Genomic DNA, 21,227 nt, shown 5'->3' on the forward strand with positions numbered 1-21,227 from the left:
CCTGATTTCTGTTTCTGCAGTTTCGTTGCTGGTGTACAGGAATGCCTTTGATTTCTGAGTATTGACTTTGTATCCAGCTGTTTTGCCAAATTCATTTATTAGGTCGAGTAGTTTTTTGGTGGAGTCTATAGGATTTTCCGTGTACACTATCATGTCATCTGCAAACGAGGACAGTTTCGGTTCCTCCTTTCCAATTTGGATGCCTTTTATTGCTTTTTCTTGTCTGATTGCTGTGGCTAGGACTTCCAATACTATGTTGAATAGGAGTGGTGAGAGAGGGCATCCTTGTCTTGTTCCTTATCTTAGTGGGAAAGCTCTAAGTTTTTGTCCATTGAGTATGATGTTGGCTGTAGGTCTCTCATATATGGCCTTTATTATGTTGAGGAATGCTCCCTCTATTCCCACTTTGCTGAGTGGTTTTATCAGAAATGGGTGCTGTACCTTATGAAATACTTTTTCTGCATCTATTGATATGATCATGTGATTTTTGTCTTTGCTGTTGTTGATGTGATGTATTATGTTTATTGATTTGCGAATATTGTACCATCCTTGCATCCCTGGGATGAATCCCACTTGGTCATGGTGGATGATATTTTTAATGTATTGTTGGATGCGGTTTGCCAATATTTTGTTGAGAATTTTAGCATCTATGTTCATCAGCGATATTGGCCTGAAGTTTTCTTTCTTCGTTGTGTCTTTGTCTGGTTTTGGGATTAGGATGCTGCTGGCTTCATAAAAAGAGTTTGGGAGTCTTCCATCAGTTTGGATTTGTTCGAATAGTCTGTGGAGGATAGGGGTTAGCTCTTCCTTAAATGCTTTGTAGAATTCTTCTGTAAAATCATCTGGTCCAGGGCTTTTGTGTGTTGGGAGTTTTTTGATGACTGCTTCAATTTCCTCTGCTGTTATTGGTCTGTTCAGGTTTTCTGCTTCTTCTTCAGTCAGTTTTGGAAGATTATATTTTTCTAGAAATGTGTCCCTTTCACCTAGGTTTTCAAATTTCTTGGCATACAGTTCTTCGTAGTAATTTCTTACAATCCTTTGTATTTCTGTGGTATCAGTTGTAATCTCTCCTCTTTCATTTCTTATTGTATTTATTTGGATCCTCTTTCTTTTTTTCTTGATGAGCCTACTTAAAGGCTTGCCAATTTTGTTTATCTTTTCAAAGAACCAGCTCCTGGATTCATTGATCCTTAGAATTGTGCTTTTAGTCTCTATGTCATTTAGTTCTGCTCTGATCTTGGTTATTTCCTTCCTTCTGCTTGCTCTGGGCTGTCTTTGTTGTTGTTCCTCCAGTTCTTATAGGCGTAGGGTTAGGTTGTTTGTTTGAACTGTTTCTATCTTCTTAAGGTAGGCCTGTATTGCTATGAACTTCCCTCTCAGGACTGCCTTTGCTGTGTCCCATAGGTTTTGGGTTGTTGTGAGTTCGTTTTCATTTGTTTCCAGGAAGTTTTTGATTTCTTCCCTAATCTCGTTCTTGACCCATTCATTGTTTAATAGCATGTTATTCAGTCTCCATGATTTTGAGTGTTTTGGGTTTTTTCCTTTGGTTTGGTTTCTAGTTTCAGACCCTTGTGGTCAGAGAAGATGCTTGATATGATTTCAATTTTCTAGAATTTGTTGAGGCTTGCTTTGTGTTCTATCATGTGGTCTATCTTTGAAAAAGTTCCATGGACACTTGAAAAGAACGTGTATTTTGCTTCTTTGGGATGAAAAGCTCTGTATATATCAGTTAAGTCCATTTCCTGTAGGGTATTGTTAAGTGACACAATACCTTTGTTGATATTTTGTTTGGAAGACCTGTCCATTTTTGATTGTGGGGTGTGAAAGTCCCCTACTATAATTGTGTTGCTGTCAATATCTTTCTTGAAATCCTCCAAGATTTTCTTAATGTATTTGGGTGCTCCTATGTTGGGTGCATATATATTTACAATGTTTATGTCTTCTTGGTGGATTCTTCCTTTGAGTATTATGAAGTGACCTTCTGGGTCTCTCTTTATGGCCCTTCTTTGGAAGTCTATTTTGTCTGATATGAGTATTGCTACCCCTGCTTTTTTTTACTGTCCGTTTGCTTGGAAAATTTGTTTCCAGCCCTTCACTTTCAGTCTGTATAAGTCTTTTGTCCTGAGATGGGTCTCTTGTAGGCAGCATATGTGTGGGTCATGTTTTCTTATCCTTTCAGCTATTCTATGTCTTTTGATTGGAGCATTTAATCCATTTACGTTTAAGGTTATTATCGACAGGAAGTTATTCATTCATTCTATTTCTATCTCCTGTTGATTCTTCCTTCCAGATGTCTCTCAAATCTGCTGACTTTGCTCAAGCCATTTCCCTGGTTCTAGCCCTAATGCCAACTCTCAGAACTTTTCACCTGGAGTTCTGCTTCATAATTGCTCACTATTTCATTTGTTATTCCCATGTTCCTCCAGCAAACAGAATAATCTTTTAAATATGTCAATCTGACCATGTCTGACACTACTGAATGTCCTTTCATTGCTAAAAGGGCAGAGAACAAATTCCTCAATGTGGCTTTTTGGCCCCTCATGACATGACCCTTGCCTACCTCTCAAACATTGTCTCTCACCACACTCGTCACAACCAAGCCATACCTGAAGCTGCAGACTTCCTAGATACCACCATCCTTTTAAACTTCTGTCTCTTGGTTCAGGCCCTTTTGGAGGGGGAGGGGTTCATCCTATACCTATTCTCCTTCTCTTGGAAAATGTCAGGTCTTTCCTGACTCTCTGAGCCAAGTTGTCTCCCACATCCATCAGTCTTTGTAGTCATTTGCCCCAGGCCTGTCTTCTACCAGAATGTAAGCACTAAGAAGAGCCATGTTTTGTTCATTCTAGCATCCCTAGCAGTGAGCACAAAATAAATATTTTTTAACTAAATGAGTAGTGTGATTCTAACTGAAAACTCATTATTGAAAAGAATTGAGAGTGAAAATAATTATTAAAAAACAAAATTTTTTTTCCAGAAGGAACAATTGGGACAGATTGTTACATTCAATCTCTGGTAAATATCTGTAACATTTCAGAGATTAACTCTCAAATATCAAGTCTGCAGTTAGATTTGCACTTCAATAGACCTGCAATCCAGGCTTGGTGTTCAGCTGCCCAAGGTGGCATCTGGGCTGATTTGTTTTAATTTGACTGGGAGAGGTCAGCTTCCACAGCTGTTGAGGTACTGTATTGTCAATCATTTGCCTTTTAGACCACAGTTTTACTGATTTGGAGGAAGAAAACAACAACCTTCAAAAGACTTATTTTTCAATCTTTTAGCAGAAAACAACTAGCACTCTTCCCCAACGATGTGCATTTACTGCTTTCTCAGATTGTGACTATTCTTTACAAGAGAATGAAAACAGTGAGTGGGACTTGTATCTATTTTTTAAGTTTGAGCTCGTCCTCAGTAGATAAAATTTTAACATATGGTCTTTGAAAATAAAAACTGACTTGTCCCCAAAAGCTAAAAACTAAGAGCATTTAACCCTCACACCCTTCATACAACAAATGTCCACCAAACACTACAGGCCTATGGTAGCATTATATTTTAATATATCTTATAATGTGCTTAGGTCCTCTATTTCTTGTTACCCTGTGACCCTTCAGACAACAGCTGGGCATTCTATTTGTATGTGTCAGGGAATGGTTTTTATAGAACACAGGAGAAAATAATTCTTTCTCTTTAAACTTTTAAGGCCTTTAAGCTTCAAATCCTAAACTCTGAATGAGTTGGGGCATAACATTTTTAAAAACCATATAATCAGTTGCAACATTTTTTCCACCCCCAGATTAGATATGGAATCTGTGCCAAGAGAAAAGAAGAAGAGCAAAGAAGAGTTGAGGGGGGAGGTGCTGAGGGGGAAGGAGAAGAGAAGGGAGGAAGAGAGAAAGGGAGGGGAAAAAGTGGGGGGAGGAGAGTCAGAGGGAAACAAAAGAATGAGATGCTAGAGGATCCCCACCCAGGGCCCTCTTCTGGACCCCCCTGGGTTCTATTCACCTGGAGAGAAAGTTAAACCTCCTGATAGATTCAGGGATGTAAGTAAATGGGAACCAAACCCATCTTTCCGAGTAGGGTTGTGAAAAGCCAACAAGGCATCAGAGTTTTCTTGTGCTCATCATTTATCAGCTAAGATCTAATGAGGAAAACAGAAGCAACTCTATTGAAAACCAAGGAAATTAAATTGTGACAGGGAGCTGGCTACACAAATGGTAGAGAAACTGAGAAGCGGAGGGCATAATGACACAATGTAGATATTAGCAGCAGCAGGAAGCCACTATTAACCCTGTACTGGAAGGACAATGGGGAAAGAAGGTGTTATTGGAGTCTAGGGCCAATGTTACCCAGGGAAGCTGGTACCACAATACACCTGACCAGATAGTCAATTGTAAAGGAAATGTAGCTGCTAATGATGATGCAAAGAAAAGTGAAAGAAAATCCTGGTGTCTTCCTTCTGACCCTTCAATTGCTCACAAATGCCTCTTGAGCCAAACCCAGCTAGAATCCACTTGAGTCAGCCACTCTTTAGCAGAGTGAGAGAGGTGAGGCATGGGCCTGAGGGCAAATACACCCTGGGAGCAGGAAAATGTCTTCATGAGATGTCTAGACTACGGACCTAAGGCAGTCTCACAGAGTCCCCATGCCCCAGCATGACCCGGAGGAACCCAAAACAAAACACATGTAACCAGGGAGACTGAAGAATTGAAGGGGCCTTGGTGCTGGGACAAGGAAGACACATAAGGATCTATCTAGATACGAAACCAAAGACCAGAAGGACCCTCAGAGATCTCTGTGGATTCCAGCTTACACAGAAGACAACGTTGAGAAGTTAAGACTTGACTCCGCCATGATGAATTGGCTGCATATAAATACCCCCCAACCCCACTCTCATACCACCAGCAGAGTTGAAGCTGAATCTAAATTCACTCTTAGATAAAGAAAGAAAAAAGTCTAAACTAGGGGACAGACAGAGGCCTTCATCTAAAAGAGCCCACTGAATGGTGGGGGAAGATGAACACATCACACAGACGTCAACAGTGCAGCAAGACACCAAGAGAAAGAGGTCATGTTAAAAGAGGCACTGGGGCTGGAGATGCACGAGGAGTAGTTGCTTGTCTGCTAGGTAGGGCTTCTCAGAGGCCTCATAGACAGGTGACATTTGATGACTTTAAGGGATTAATAGGGATTAGCAAGCAGCTGGAGGGAGAACCTTCCCTCTGGTGTCTTCCTATGTCCCTCCAGATACACTGATTTGCAATAGCAGCCAGTATATTACTTCTCTAACTACAGCCTGCTAGTCTTTCAGAAACATGGTTCATTTCTGGGCTCATCTTCCATTTGATTAGTGAATGGGGTAGTGCTGCGGTGATAGGATGGATGTGATCTGAGTTTCAACTCCAATGAGTAGCAACAGCAGCTGGCAGGAATTGAGTTCCTTACAATGTATGCTTTTGTAGATTTGATGAGGCCATTTCTAGACTTCTGTTTTGAACTAGACTTAGATCTCAATGTACTCAGGTGGTCTTATATTGTAGAATGTGCAATCCACAAAAAACATATGTAACATGTAAAATATAGTATTTTCACACAGACCAACTACCATTATGAAACAAATTTCAGATCTATAATGTAACACTCTTCCTTGCAATATTGTATTTTGCCATTTTTTAAACAGAGAAACAAGATCATGATTTATTTACCAATAACCTCACCTATCACTCACTGTTCCAGGAATAATATTCCTAAATTTGCCTTTTGTCATCTAATAGTTTAAGAAATAAAAAGAATTGTTTTTCTGTCCATTGTTTACAAAATGGTCATAACTATTTTTGAACATTTTTTTTACCTCATTAGAGATACTTGTTCCAGAGAGATCTACTGATATCAAGGAGAAAATGTTTATGATAGATTCAATTCCTCCGTCAGTCACATGTTTACAATTTCGTAAACTCAAGTAGTTTAAGTGAGGGCAGCTGAAAGAAAGCAGCATAAAAAATTAACTTTAGCTTTAATTATACTGTCAGTAACTTTCTTCACATAAAAACTATCTGGAAAAGCAAATGGTATTGAAGCAAGAGTTTTCCTTTTCTCAACATAAAAGTAAGTTTAAAAGTGGAAAATAATTTGATATTACAAAATTGGATGGAAGGGAGGTGGATTATTATATAAGACATTCTTTCTGTGATTTCATTTTACATTGCAACTATAATAAGAAGACATATATAACATATGTGTCATGTAAATAATACAGTGAATGACCACAAAAAGTACAAAGTTGTTTCTCACTTACCCCTTACAAGTTTGCTACAGGCATTGGGCTTGACCTTTGGTCTACACAAGGCCTTTGACAAGTAAGAAGAATCAAGAACAATCCCACCAGCTAGAACACCCCTTAGGAAATGCTGAGTAAAGGTTTACATAGAGATAATATTCTTGAAAAGTATAGGGAAGTCACTCATGCCTAGATATTCATAACTTCATGAACGATTCTGTTAAAAACTTTCTCTGCCCTGACCAGTGTGGCTCAGCTGGTTGGGCATTGTCACACAAAGTGAAAGGTCACCATTTCAATTCCCAGTCAGGGCACATGGGGTTCGGGTTCAATCCTTCCTCACCTACAGGAATCCTCATGTCACCTACAAGAGGCAACTGAGTGATGTTTCTCTCTCTCTTTCTGCCTCCTTACCTCCCTCTCTAAAAATAACTAAATAAAATCTTTTAAAAAACTTTCTCTAAGGTGAAGTTAATAAGAAACATCTCATATGCAATCAAAAGATTAACTTAATCTCTGACTCCAATGTCTTTTTTAAATTTCACTGAGTATTAGGCCAGCTTCTAGGATTCCTGATGTTTTCCAAATGGCTTTGAAGTTCTATCTCTGATCTCTCCTATTAGCAAGTATACAACTACTAATGATACGATGTAAAATATTATTGTTTTTTCATACCACTCTGGTAGTTTCACAATAGAGGCATCACCCAGCTGGATACAGTTACTTAAGTTTAGCTCTCTTATCCTTGTGCTCGCAGGACCATCAAGAAAGTACTTTAGTCCCGTATCACCGATTCTGTAGGAAAGAGTGAAAAAAGCTTTACACATGGTTTGATATGTAAGTACATAGAACACTATTTAAATAGTAGATAGTACATCCATATGTTCCAAAACATCAAGAAAAAATCTTATAGTGGTATTTCATCAACATTTTAAATTCAAATTTGATCATATGGCTTTTAGTTTAATAATAAAAAGTATTGGGTTAGCCAAAAAGTTCATTTGGTTTTTCTGCAAGATGGCTCTCATAGTACTTAGCTGTCTTTAACTTCATTTGAAACAATTTTGTGAGATTGTTTTGTGACAGCTGTCATATCGGTGTGTATTTAAAAAATAACATCAAAATTGGTGAATTTTTGTGTAGCCACTTATATATTAAAGATGGAAAGAAATAAGCAATATTTTGGCATATTATGCCTTATTATTTCAAGAAAGGTAAAAACACAACTGAAATGCAAAAAAAAATTTGTAGTGTATGGAAAGGTACTGTGATAATTGAAGATGTCAAAAGTAGTTTGCAAAGTTTTGTGTTGGACATTTTTTGCTAGATGATGCTCCATAGTCTAGTAGACCAGTTGAAGTTGATAGCAATCAAATTGAGACTTTAATTGAGGACAATCAATGTCATACCATGAGAAAGATAGCCAACATACTCAAAATATCCAAATCAATAAAGTAGATTTGCCTTTTATTTTATGGAAAAAACTAAACAGACTTTTTGGCCAGCCCAAAGAATTGATAGTAATGGGGAAAATTTTAATTAAAATGCTATTCTTACTCATTTGTTCACTTAAGTGACATTATTATAATAATTATTAAGAAGACAGACGACTTGCTGCTGTGGCACTCAAGTGGATCAAGTGCCAACCTGCAAACCAAAGGGTTGCTGATTTGATTCTCAGTCAGGACACATGTCTGGGTTGAGAGCCAGGTCCTCAGTAAGGGACACTCAAGAGGCAACCACACATTGATGTTTCTCTCCCTCCCTTCCTCCCTTCCTTCCCCTCTATAAAAATAAATGGTTCTTAAGATTGTTTTTCTCTTGGGTTAAAATGTGATCAAGTTAAGCAGTCCATAATGGAATCTCCTGCAAAAGAAAAAGAGAAACTTAGGAGACTAATAATCACACTACTGCCAGAATCTTAAAGGAATTTCCACTAAATAAAAGGTCAATTTAGTTGGACTAGAAGCCCAATCAGTGACCTACAGATCCTTTCCTTCTAAAGTAGAGAAAACCTGGAGGAAGACCTTGATCTCAGTGTTCCACACTCTCTCCCTAATCAGAGACACCTGTGTTCAGGGCCATTCCCCAATGGTGTATCCTGCTTTATAAATGGTTGAAGGTCTCTTTGGCCCACCAGTTCCTTGTTTTCTACTGGGATCTTTATCTTTAATTCAGTTTGGAGACCACCAATTCCTTCCAAAAAAGCATTTCAGGAAATAAAGCAGAATTGGAGATGACAGACTGCATCCTAAGTGAGATGGCTTTCCCACACAACAATTCTACAGGTGGGTATATAAATGAGAAGAGCCTCAGGAGCAATATGTACTGATTGCTGACATCTTTCATTCATTTGATCAGATTTTCAGAGAATTGAACAGTATGTACAAGCAGATGATGATCCTGATTCAGCTGAATGGGTCATAGTAAGTAGATGCCTGCTGTGCCCATCTACTCACTTTCATCTATAATATGAGAAAGGGACACCACCATCCCCTGGGAAAGCAGTAAAGGGCCTGTAGGTGGGGGAATGGGAAGGACACAGAAAGGATGAGGGTCCACATGCAACTGATCAACTTGTGTATTGGCAAACACCAGAGCTGGGGTATTTGCAGAGAGATATTTTCACTAACAAGTAAACAAAACACAGAGTGGGATTTGTAAGAGTTGAGAAAGTATACCTCTGAAAATGATTTTAAAAAGAAAATGCAAAAATATTAAAACATATTGAGACACATCCCTCTGCCACTTCTCAGAAAAGCCAGCTGTTCCCCTTACTAAACTTCAATCTGTCATCTGTACAGTGGGATTGGGCTGAGGAGACAAAGAATTATGGCAATCATGTGATTATAGGTTTAAAAAGAAATAAATGCTGAAGATCATTAAAGTTACAACCTTGAACTTCCAGTCAAGATGGTGGCATAGACAGACATGGCTCACCACTTCGCACAAGCACATCTAAATTACAACTAAAATATAGAACAACCATCAAACAGAACCATCAGAAATGGAGTTGAATGGAAGTCTGACAACTACAGAATTAAAGAAACCACATCCATTGAGACTGGAAGGAGGGGCATAGATGTGGAATGGGCTGGTCAGTCACCAATGCATGGTGGGTAAAAATTTGGGAGGGATATCTTGGGAGCAAGGAGTCCCAGAGTCACACAAGGCCCCCCAGCCAAGAGTTCCAGTGCCAGGAAGATGAAGTCCCCACAACTTCTGGCTGGAAAAACCAGTGGGGATTCAGTCAGTGGAAGAAGCTTCTGGAGCCCCAAGCAGTTCCTCCTAAAGAACCCACACATGGACTCATCTACTCAGACTCACTCCCTCTGAACTCCAGCACTGGGCAGCAGGTAGAAAGGTGCCTCTGGTATACAGAGAAAAGCTGAAGCGTCTGGCATCAAGGAGAGCAGAAGCCATTGTCCCTTTTTAAACTGTCCTCCCACAGAGCTGGCTGGCAAGCTGGTGCCATAACTGAGACTCCATCAACCTGGCTAACACTGTTTGACCCACCTTGGAGATTCCCACATACTCTGCCCCACCCAACTTCCAGGCCCACACAAGCTGCTTTTCCATATGAATGGCGAGTCTTGGCTCAGGCTTCCCATCTTCTTAAATCCTATCAAAAAGCAACAGCTGGCCTCAGTGAGCCCCAGGCCCAGCACTGGCAGCAGCTGGCCTAGAGTCACTGCTTGGCTTCACCTAGGAATCTCCAAGCTCAGCACAAGTAGCTGCAGTCTCAGATTGGTTTACAGCTCAGGCATGATGGCCCCAGGCAAAACACTGGAGGGGGCTGACTTTGGCCTGCATTACCTGGGAAACCCCAGGGCCAGCATACTCAGTGGACAGCTATAGACCATGTGGGAGAAGCACTACCCTGCCCCTACATAGCTGATCCTCCACAAAGGGCAGAGGTTGGTAGTAAGTGGTCATAGCCAATCCTTGCAACTGACTGGCCTAGGTAAATCCCTTCCATTGATCTGCCTACAGCAACCAAGGCTCAACTACAAGAGGAGGGTGTACCCAGCCCACACAAAGGGTACACCTCAACTACCCAGTTGGGTGATAGGGGAGGCTCTGCCACTGGACCTACAGGACATCTACAACATTAGGCAACACTACCAAAACATGGAGTCAAAGAAGCTCTACCTAACACATAGAAACAAACACAGGGATGCTGCCAAAATGCGTAAACAAAGAAACATGGCCCAAATGAAAGGACAGATCAAAACTCCAGAAAAAGAGCCAGATGAAATGGAGAAAAGCAATCTATCAGATGCAGAGTTCAAAACACTGGTTATAAGGATGCTCAAGGAAATTAGTGAGAACTTCAGCAGCTTAAAAAAGATCCAGTCAGAAACAAAGGACACACTAATTGAAACAAAGAACAATTTACAGGGAAACAACGGTAGAGTGGATGAAGCAAGACTCAGATCAATGATTTGGTACATAAGGAAGCAAAAAAAGTAACCATTTAGAGCAACAAGAAGAAAAAAGAATCCAAAAGAGGATAGTATAAGCAGCCTCTGGGACAGCTTTAAGAGGTCCAACATTCACCCCATAGGGGTGCCAGAAGGAGAAGATAAAAAGCAAGAAATTGGAAGGCTATTTGAAAAAAAAATAATGAAAGAAAACTTCCCTAATTTGGTGAAGGAAACAGACATGCAACTCCAGGAAGCATAGAGAGTCCCAAACAAGATGGATACAAAGAGGCCCACTTCAAGACACATCAAAATTAAAGTGCTAAAGGTTAAAGATAAAGAGAGAATCTTAAAAGCAAGAGGAAAGAAGTTAGTTACCTACAGGGGAGTTCCCATAAGACCGTCAGCTGATTTTTCAAAGAAACTTTGCAGGCTAAGCAGGATTGTCAAGACATATTCCGAGTCATGAAAAGCAGGGACCTACAGCCAAGATTGCTCTACCCAGCAAAGCAATCATTTAGAATCAAAGGGCAGATAAAGAGCTTCCCAGACAAGAAAAAACTAAAGGAGTTCATCATCACTAAACCATTATTATATGAAATGTTAAAGGGGCTTATTTAAGAAAAAGAAGGTCAAAACTATGAACAATAAAATAGCAAAAATACAAATCAACCACTGAATCTAAAAAACAAACTAAGCAAACAAGAACAGAGACAGAATCATGGATACTGAGAGCATTTTGATGGTTGCCAGATGGGAGGGGGAGGTGGGGGAATGGGTGAGGAGGTGAGGGGATTAACAAATATAAATAGGTAGTTATAGAATAGCCATGGAGATGTAAAGTACAGTATAGGAAATGGAGTAGCCAAAGAACTTATACACATGACCTATGGGCATGACCAATGAGGAGATTGCCTGAGGGAGTAGAGGGTGCTGGGGTGGGGGGGGGAGTGGGGAAAAAAATTGGGACAACTGTAATAGCATAATCAATAAAATACAATTTAAAAAATATAAGAAATATATTAGAACATATTGAACTATGTGAAGGAGGAGTCAGAATTAATAAAGAGTGACCGGGCTGAAATAAAATAAAGATTGTCTAAGATGCATTTTGAGATGAAAAGATGACTACCTGAGATAAGGACAGAAAGCAAGGAAATTAAAAATTCAGTAATAATAACTGAAACAAGGTATCAAAGGCAAAATTCACCTTTTGAAAATTGAATTAGTAATTAAAAAGTATATTTTACAAGCTCCTTTGGAATATAGAAGATTAAATAATTAAAAATAAATGAGAGATACAGAAAATAGTGAATTTAGGGTTCAATCTTTAAAGAAGATTCTTAAGAGACAAAAATAAAAATGAAGTAATAGTTGGAGATAAATAAAAGTTTTTTAAATAGCAAAACATCTAAGAAGTACAAATTGGTAGTTACAACATAGTCATGGGGGTATAGTAAAAAATATTGTAATAACTATGGCTGGTGCCAGTGGTGCTAGGGTAACCTGACCGGAAATAGAGTGGGAGCAGAGGGGAGGGGCCAAGGGAAGAAAACACCAGAGGCAGGGGCAGCATCACATTGGCCCAGTAACCAAGCTAGCTATGTTTCATAAGGACAGATTACCTCATGCCCAGGCAAAGATGCAGCACTGGAAGAAGTCATTGTGCTGAGCATGTGAAAAGCCAGTGAGATTGGCTAATGGAAAAGCCTTCCTACTCCCTTCTCCCGCCCCCCACCAACCCCCGTGGGGAGTGGGACCAGAGGACATAGCTGTCTTGACTGTAGAGGCAGTCAATGACTCAACCTGGCAGCAGGAGGAGGTGCTGTCCTGTCAGTCTAGCCTGGGAGAAGGACAGGATTGGCTAGAGGTGCCAAACCCTTCAAGAGCACGCAGAAGTTTGGGCTGGGAGATTTAAACTAAGGGGAGGGAGAAACGTGCTATCTTACTCTTGGATCCACCTGGCAGATGTGCTAGCCAGAGCATGTGAGCGATCTGGCCGGTCCTGGAAGCTGTGCGGTGATCAGCAGCTCTAACAACACACACAGACTCCAGGAGAAAGCCCAAAACCAGACCACAACCCACTCAGCAGCCTTGGCCTCCAAAGGACAGATAAAGATGGAGCAGGAATTCTGGATATTGTTTTGGGCTTTGGTCCTTTGTTTTGTTTGTGTTTTGGGGAAGAAATGAGTCTGGAGACAGGAAGTCCTCTGAACTCCCAAATTGTGCAACATTTTTAAAAAGACCTCTTTCCTTCCCTACCAACATCTGTCTCCAAAATTTGCCTGTGGGTAATGGTGGGCGGCCGTACCCCACTTTTGTTTGATAACACCAGGTGCATCACTGGAAATACCAGGGGCAACACTTTGTAAAGTATGATTGTCTAGCCACTATACTGTTTCCTGAAACTAATACAAAATATTAAAATAATATTGTGAACTGTAACTGAAAGATAAGATTTAAAAATAAATAGTAAAATATAATCCATACATTAAAAAGGAGAAAACAAATAAAAACAAAAAATGTTTTAAAAAGTACAAATAGAACACATAGATGCAAAAGAAAACCAAATATATATAATAATAACTATAAATAAGTTGAAAATATTCCCTATTAAAAGACAGAGATTCTCAAACTGGTTGAACAAATGAAGTCTAAATTATAAGTAGTCTATAAGAAACACATTTAAAATAAAATGACAACAAAATCAAAAGAAATTGCAAAGTTGTATTAAGCAAATGTACATAAAATTAATATGGTGTGGCAATTTTACATTGAGTCCAAATACTATGATAAAAAAAGTATTAAATAAAATCAACAGGATAATTTTATATTGATTAAAGGTACCACTCCCAATGAAGTTAATATGATTGAGCATAGAATCTTGGGATCATTCCCTCTTGAAATTGTGCAGAGCAAAATGGTGTATGTAGCAATATGAAAACATATGTGTGTGCATGTGTGTGTGTTGTCAAATAAAAATCAGACTGGCCTTGGATTTCTCCTCTGCAACAGAATGAGCAAACATATATATTATATAAAAATATAAACAAAAATACCATAAATATCCATTATAAATATATTTTCTATTACGAAGGAGAAATCCAAGGTGAGCCTAATTTGTTTTAGTAATTTTAGTTATGAACTTTTATGCAATACATAATATAGCATAAATACAAAGTAAAGCAAAAGTAATTAGAAATTCAAAAGGAGTGTAATTAAGATACAATTTTGTTAGACGCAGCTTTTGACAAACAGAAAAGGGACATAAAAATTTTAGTAATATAATTAATGTAACTTAAATTCCATGTAATACTTTATAATATTAACTTGCTAAACAACACAACCATCCTCTTCTCCACTACCCTGACCCCTAAGTAAAAAAGTCTCAATTCCCAAAGGCTGAAATTGGTGCAGACCATAATTTTGTATTATGATGTCATAAAACTAAAAATTAATGACAAAATGGCCCTGGCTGGTGTGGCTCAGTGGGTTCAGTGCCAGCCTGCGAACCAAAAGGTCACTGGTTCAGTTCCCAATCATGGCATATGCCTGGGTTGTGGACCAGGTTCCCAGCTGAGTCCTTGCAAGAGGCAGCCAATTGATGTTTCTCTCACACATTGATGTTTCTCTCCCTCTCTTTTTCTCTCCTTTCCTCGCTCTAAAAAATATTTTTTAAAAACCAATAACCAAATGACAATTAGATAGAAACTTCTTGGAAACTTGAATACATCCTTAATAACTAATTCTTGGATAAAGAGAAAATCATGTACTATAAAACTATATTTTACAAAATTAATTTATATATTTAACACAATTTTCATTAATATCTCAATAGAATTTTTCCTGAAAATTGATGAAATAATTCTAAATTTTATTCAGAAGAATAAACGGGCAGAAATATCTTACTTAAGACTACTGATGCCCTGGCTGGTGTGGCTCAGTGGATTGAGCACCGGCCTGTGAACCAAAGGATTGCAGGTTCGATTCCCAGTCAGGGCACATGCCTGGGTTGTGGGCCAGGTCCCCAATAGGGGGCACACAAGAGGCAACCACACATTGTGTTTTTCTCACTTTCTTTCTCCTTTCCATCCCCTCTGTCTAAAAATAAATAAATAAATATTTTTTAAAAGACTACTGATAAGGATGATCTCATCCTATTAATTAAATATTAAAACATAGAGCAATAATAATAATAATAAACATTTATTGAGTACATATTGTGATCCAGGCATCAATTAACCATGTGATCCTCACAACAATCCTAGGTAAATACTTGGATTTTTACCATTTTATAGGTAAAATACTGTGCAAGATTAGGTAGAAGACAGATAAGTGAATTGAACAGAGAAGACAGCCTTAGAACAGACACACACACACACACACACACGAGGCCTGTCTGGAAAAAGCCCAGCCATTGTTAACATAACAAGAACAGTTTGTGAGACATCGATATAACCTGGCAGCCAAGGAGAGTGGACTGGAATGCACATGTGTGAACAATGTTGACCTCACTGTACTAGTCAGTGGGGGCAGTGGATGTCATTGATTGAGCATGTGTACTGTGTGGCCATTGCATTCAAAATGACTGAGTGAATAGAACAACAAATCTGCATAAATTTTGTATTAAGCTTGAACATTCCTCTCTGGAAACTATTCAGATGATTCAGAGGTCCGCAGCTATGGGCGACTGGTGATTAACAGCTTCACGTCTCATGCAGAGATTTTTGGCAAAACATCAGATCACTCAGGTGACTCAGCTGCCCTATAGCACAGGTTTGGTGCCCTGCTACTTCTGGCTTTTCCCAAAACTAAAATCACTTTTGAAAGAAAGGAGATTTCAGATTGTCAATGAGTTATAGGAAGATATGACAGGGCAGTTGATGGCAATTGGGAGAACTGTGTGAGGTCCCAAGGTGACTAATTTGAAGGGCACTGAGGCATCATTTTCTTATGTACAATGTTTCTTGTATCTTGTGTCTTCTTCAATAAATGTCTCTATATTGCATAGTACGTGGCTGGATACTTTCTGGACAGACTTCGTATACTCACATATATGTGAATGTATGTGTATTTGGTTAAGTACCTGTATATATGCATGCATGTATGTATGTATGTACAAACCTATATTACAATCCAGAAGGCATCAGAAGTCAAAAGAAAAGGGTTATTCAGTTAGTGGTCCAAGTTAATTGGTTAATTCAGTAGTTTTAAACCTGGCTGTGCATCAAAAGCCTCTATATTTTTTTAGAAAAAACACACGAGTTGGGGTTCTATCCCTAAATAGTCAGATTCTATAGCTCTGGGGCAGGGTGGGGTAGGGCTCTGGATGTAGTGTTATTCAGCTCCTCAGGTGATTGTGATGCCCTAGAATTTTTACGTTTAAATCATGTATGTATTTTATCTTTTTGTTACTAATTCTTGATTTAATTGAATTGTAGTAAGAGAATATAATTTATTGATACCAATAATTTAAAGGTTGTAGGAACTTGTTTTTAAAAGGTCAGTTTTTTAAAGGATTAATGTGTGGTTGAGAAATGTATATTGTTTGACTCTCAAGCTTATTATTTTAGGTGTGTCTTTTACGGATGAATTTTTAAAATCTAAAACTCTGATACTAAATCATTTCTGTCTTTTCACCTTATGTTATACTCTTTCATGTTTTTCATCTTTTTTTTTTACTCTGCTGTCACGGAAGTGGTTACCTTCCAGTTCTGTACTTCTCTCCTTAGTGAGTTCTAATCTTCTGGTTAGCCACCCATGAGTTCTTTATTTCAATAACTATATTTTATTTTTATTTCTAAAAGTTGTTTTTTAAAAATGAATCTATTGATAGTTATTTTTATATTTTACTGCCTGCTTGTATTTCTGATTCCATTATTTATTTCTTTAAACATATCATACATGGTTACTTAATATTCTACACATGGTATTCTAACATGAATTATTTGAAGGTCAACCATATTTTGCTGTTCCTGGTAACTCCTTTCATGTTGACTCATGTCTTTGTACGCTTGATGATCTCTAATTGTGAACACCTATTTATTTAATCTTAGTCTGTGGAAATCCTGAGGGCCTACGTAGAAGTTCTCTCCTCCAGAAAGTTTTGAGCTAACTTCTTCCAGAAGCCTGGGATGCTACCTGAGACCACTTTGTCCGCCTTGAAAAGGTCCAGACCTTGCAGGGGTCTCAGGTTCCACTTCCCTGTCTTGATTCTTGCTCAAAACTGATTCTCTCAACTGCAGTATGAAAATGAACATTTATATTCAGAACAGCTCTATCTTTTATGTTTCCTTGCTATTCACTTTTCCTCTCAGAAAGTCTGTTCATTGAGAGAGTGGTACAGAATCAAGATATTGGGTGTTAGGTATTTTTCTTACTCTTTGCGGCCTTGCAGTGTATTGAAAATATGTTCCATCAAGGATCTAAATTATTTGTGGCAGTGCCCTTTGAAGAGGTTTTTAAATTATACTGCCTGTAGTAGAAAACCTTCATTTATTTTAAAATTAGTTAAACCACAGAGCCTCAGTGAAATAGAAGAGTGCGATTCAATTTTATTTCACATATTAATAAGATTAGCTGTTACACACATACACACTGTGCTGGCATCACCACGCCAGCCTCCTCATAGGCTTGCAGCCAAAATGCCAGCTGGGGCCTTAGTCATGTGGAGGCCTCACTGAGACCGAGGGTCTGCTTCCAAGCTCACTCAATAGCTATTGGCAGGAGGCCCAAGTTCTTTGTAGCCCTTTGACTGGGGGCCTCATTTCCTAACCCATGTTTTTCCTACTTTAAATCCTATGTTATCCCCTCCCAGACACATGGTGCTTTCCCACCTTAATAATAGGGAACATGGGTTAAGATTTTGTGTAGCTTAGCTTATTACTCTGACTTATCTTATATTTTCCCAAATATTAGCCAACTTCATCAAGCGTCAAATGCTTTTTTGTTATCGTCTGGCTCTATACTTATAAGAAATTTACATAGGCAAGAGGCTGAGATATTTATTGGGGAAGAGGTTTGAGCAAGAATTTCATCCTTGCCCCCCTGAGAATACTAGGATAGAAGCCCAATAGTAGCCCAACTGAAGAGAATTTTAGTAAGAACTCACCATCTGTGTATCTGTCAGCAAACTCACACAGAGGAGAAATCTAACCAGTACCCAAAACTGGTTCCTCATAAGCAAGTTGAAAGTCCATTTGCGAGAAGCCCTATTAACTGAACCAGCTGTGAGAACACTCATTAGGAAAGACAGCCCGTAAGTGTTTCTGTGAATTCATTTAATCTTAGAAGAGCCTGTGATTCCACATATCCTGAGCTTTCCCTGAGAATCTGCCTGCACCCCCACACAAACGGTCTGGGTTGGGTGCCCCTCCTTTGCATTTACACTTACCTCCCAGCACTCTACACTAACCTGCACTCGGACTCCTGACTCACATGTTTACTCTACTGCCACCAATGGGCTCCTTAAGGAGTCCTGGCACACCCCAGATTTTCATTGTTTCTTGAATATTTGATTGAATGACTCATTACCTTACACAATTTGTCAAATTCAACACCCTGAGTCGTTTCAAAGGTGAGAGTGACTTGAGGCTACCATCTGTTATTCTCTTGCAATCCATCATATAAATGTGATTAATGTTTGGATAATGCTTGCCTATAAATTTGAAGCATGAATCAGTAATTCTTTTATTTCCTGTTTAAAAAAAAAAACAGAAGAAAGGACAAGTGCTGTATTTAAATTGCCACAAGGGTAAAAGTTAATGCTGAACAACATTTTTAATACCACAGACCTTCAAATCGGATCTTTCTGAGGTTACAAGTAGAAAGAGCTTTGAAAGCACAATCGGAGATGTGTGGAGCACCAATGAAAACCAGTGATGTAATACGAGGACATTTCTCAACTAAAGCCTTTAGAAGAAAAAAGATAATTAAATTAACCACAGTACAAGCTTAGCAAAGTAATGAAGTCATTTTTTTTCTCTTAGTAGTTTCAGAAACAGGTACATTAACTATTAAAGTTTCCTTTTTCAAAGAAAATAACTTTTTCCATGATATTTTAGTACACTTATATTAGAATAATGCAGAGGAATCAGAATCAAATCATGTTATGAAAGTATGGGAAAATATGAGGAGATAGAATGCTGAAAATATCACTACATTTAGAAGCCTCACATGTAGAACTAAACTTAAAAATTCTGCTTAGGTTAAAATATCACTGAAACAAAAATACCCTAACTGTGAAACAAAATTTCTTAGGTTATTTAAGAATTCAAATGTTCAAATGTATGTGTATGCATAAATTTTAAATGATTTTCTTAATATAAAAAAACAACTGATAGAAAAGCCCACCCATATTTTTTAGTAATCCAAGCCGTTCCAAAATGTGCCCATCTAATGGAACTGAGAAGAAAATGTACTTCCCAACTGCTTACTTTTACACAGTTGTCTGTCAGAGTTGGCATGTCATTGATGGTCAGATGCATAATCCCAGTGCAGCTGTCTGCAATGTTTCTGAAGCCTTGGACTGAAATCTGAATTGTGCAGAGCGGGTGAAAATAATGGGAGAACCCATTAGCATGAAATCTAATAAAACCCCTCAGTAATAATAAACAAAGGTATGTCATGATTTTGCTACTAAGTTATAAAATTGAAACCATAAAATATAGCAGACATAGAGGTAAAGAATCTAGTCTTGATTTCTTTCTTTATTATTTAATGTTTTATATGTCTACATTGTTAAATGATCACAATAAGTCTAGTTAACATATTAACTATTTGAGGTAAAATTCATGTGACATAAAATTAATCACTTAGATAAGCTATTTAACCATTAATAATTTTGTACAACCACAATCTCTATCTAGTTCCAGAACATGTTATCTCCCTAAAACAACAATTTTCAAACTTTTTCATCTCATGGTACACATAGACTAAGTACTAAATGTTTGTGGCACACCAACAAATATTATATTTATGTTGATCTGACAAAACATGGGTATAATTTTGATTCATTCACAAAATGAATTGTTGGCTATTGTTGTGTTGGCTGTTGTCATCTTTTTATTTGACAGTCTAAGGGGAAAGAGGTCAGTGCCAATGACTAAATAGTCAGATATTGCACGTTTTAAAAATTCTTGCAGCACACCGGTTGAGAATCACCGCCCTAAAAGGAAATCCTGTACCTATTAAGCAGTTGCTTCCTCTTCTTGCCTTCTCCCAATCCCACAGGTTAATCACTAACTTGAGTTCTGTCTCTACAGATTTACTTATTCTAAATATTTTCTATAAGTGAAATTATATAATATGAGGCCTTTTGTGTCTAGTTTCTTTCACTTAGCATAATGTTTCTGAGGTTCATCCATTATGTAGCAAGTATCAATCAGCACCTTATTTGTTTTTATGGCTGAATAATATATTCTATTGTATGGATATACCATTTTTCATTTACCCATTCATCTGTTGATGAATATGTGGGTTGTTTCCATCTTTTGGGCATTTTAAATAGTGCTCTTATTATTATGCATGTACATCTATTAGTTTGAGTACCACCTTTGAATTTTTTTGGACATATATCTAGGAGTGGAATCACTGGGTCCTATGGTAATTCTATGTTTAACTTTTTAAGGAACCACTAAAATGTTTTCTACAGTGGCTGCACCATTTTACGTACCCACTAGCAGTCTATGGGGGTTCCAATTTCTCTACATCTTTGCCAACACTTATTTTCCATTTGTCCATGTTTTTCTTTCTTTTAAAAATTTCCTGGTGGGTTGAAGTAGTACTTGGTGGTGATTTTGATTGGCATCTCCCTAATTACTGATGATATTGAGCATCTTTCCATGTGCTTATTAGTCACTTATACATCTTCTTTGGGTGAATGTCTATTCAAGTCATTTGCCTATTTGAAATTGGACTATTTGCCTTTTGGTTGAGTTGTAAGAGTTCTTTATATATTCTAGATATCCTTAGATATATAACTTGCAAAAATTTTCCTCATTGCTTAGCTTGACTTTTTAAATAACATCCTTTGATATACAAATTTTGAATTTTGATGAAGTGCAACTTACCTATTTTTGTTGTTGGTATTTCTCATGCTTTCAGTATTCTAGACATGAACACATTGCCAAATCCAAGGTCATGAAGATTTACCCCCCAGTGTTTTCTTCTCAGTTTTCTCATTTTAGCTCTTACATTAGGTCATTGGTCCATTTTGAGTTAATGTTTGCATATGGTGTAAGGTCCAACATCATTACTATTCTTCTTATTATTATCATGTTGTATGCAGATATCCAGTTACCCAGCACCAGCTGTTGAAGAGAGTATTCTTTCCCCCATTGAATGGCCCTGGCACCTTGTCAGGGCCTATGATATTTAGGCCCTTATTTGCCTATGATAAGTTGTTATTTAGGCTCCATTTCCTATAATGAATGAGCATGGATGGGAAATGAGATGATGTTCAGATTCAGTAATGGGAAACTGAGACGCCACCCAGGAATAGGCAGCAGAGTCACCTCCACAATAGCATA

General features: G+C 38.1%; 1 protein-coding gene across 2 annotated transcripts in view; it reads right to left on the reverse strand.

Moving 5' to 3' along the window:
* Positions 1 to 21,227, reverse strand: part of FBXL13 (F-box and leucine rich repeat protein 13) — a 287,440-nt gene that overhangs the window by 65,338 nt on the left and 200,875 nt on the right. Inside the window, exons 13-17 of one of the 2 annotated variants that reach the window (XM_024558073.4) lie at positions 19,134 to 19,232; positions 18,492 to 18,609; positions 18,232 to 18,394; positions 6,950 to 7,069; positions 5,849 to 5,975 (exon numbers count right to left, since the gene is read on the reverse strand). In XM_024558073.4, the coding sequence (XP_024413841.3) occupies positions 5,849 to 5,975; positions 6,950 to 7,069; positions 18,232 to 18,394; positions 18,492 to 18,609; positions 19,134 to 19,232 (627 nt within the window). The remainder of the gene's footprint in view (positions 1 to 5,848; positions 5,976 to 6,949; positions 7,070 to 18,231; positions 18,395 to 18,491; positions 18,610 to 19,133; positions 19,233 to 21,227) is intronic. The other variant, XM_045193852.3, reaches the window with a different exon arrangement.

Source organism: Desmodus rotundus, chromosome 6, assembly GCF_022682495.2.
Source record: "Desmodus rotundus isolate HL8 chromosome 6, HLdesRot8A.1, whole genome shotgun sequence".
In the NCBI taxonomy this organism is placed as follows: Eukaryota; Metazoa; Chordata; class Mammalia; order Chiroptera; family Phyllostomidae; genus Desmodus; species Desmodus rotundus.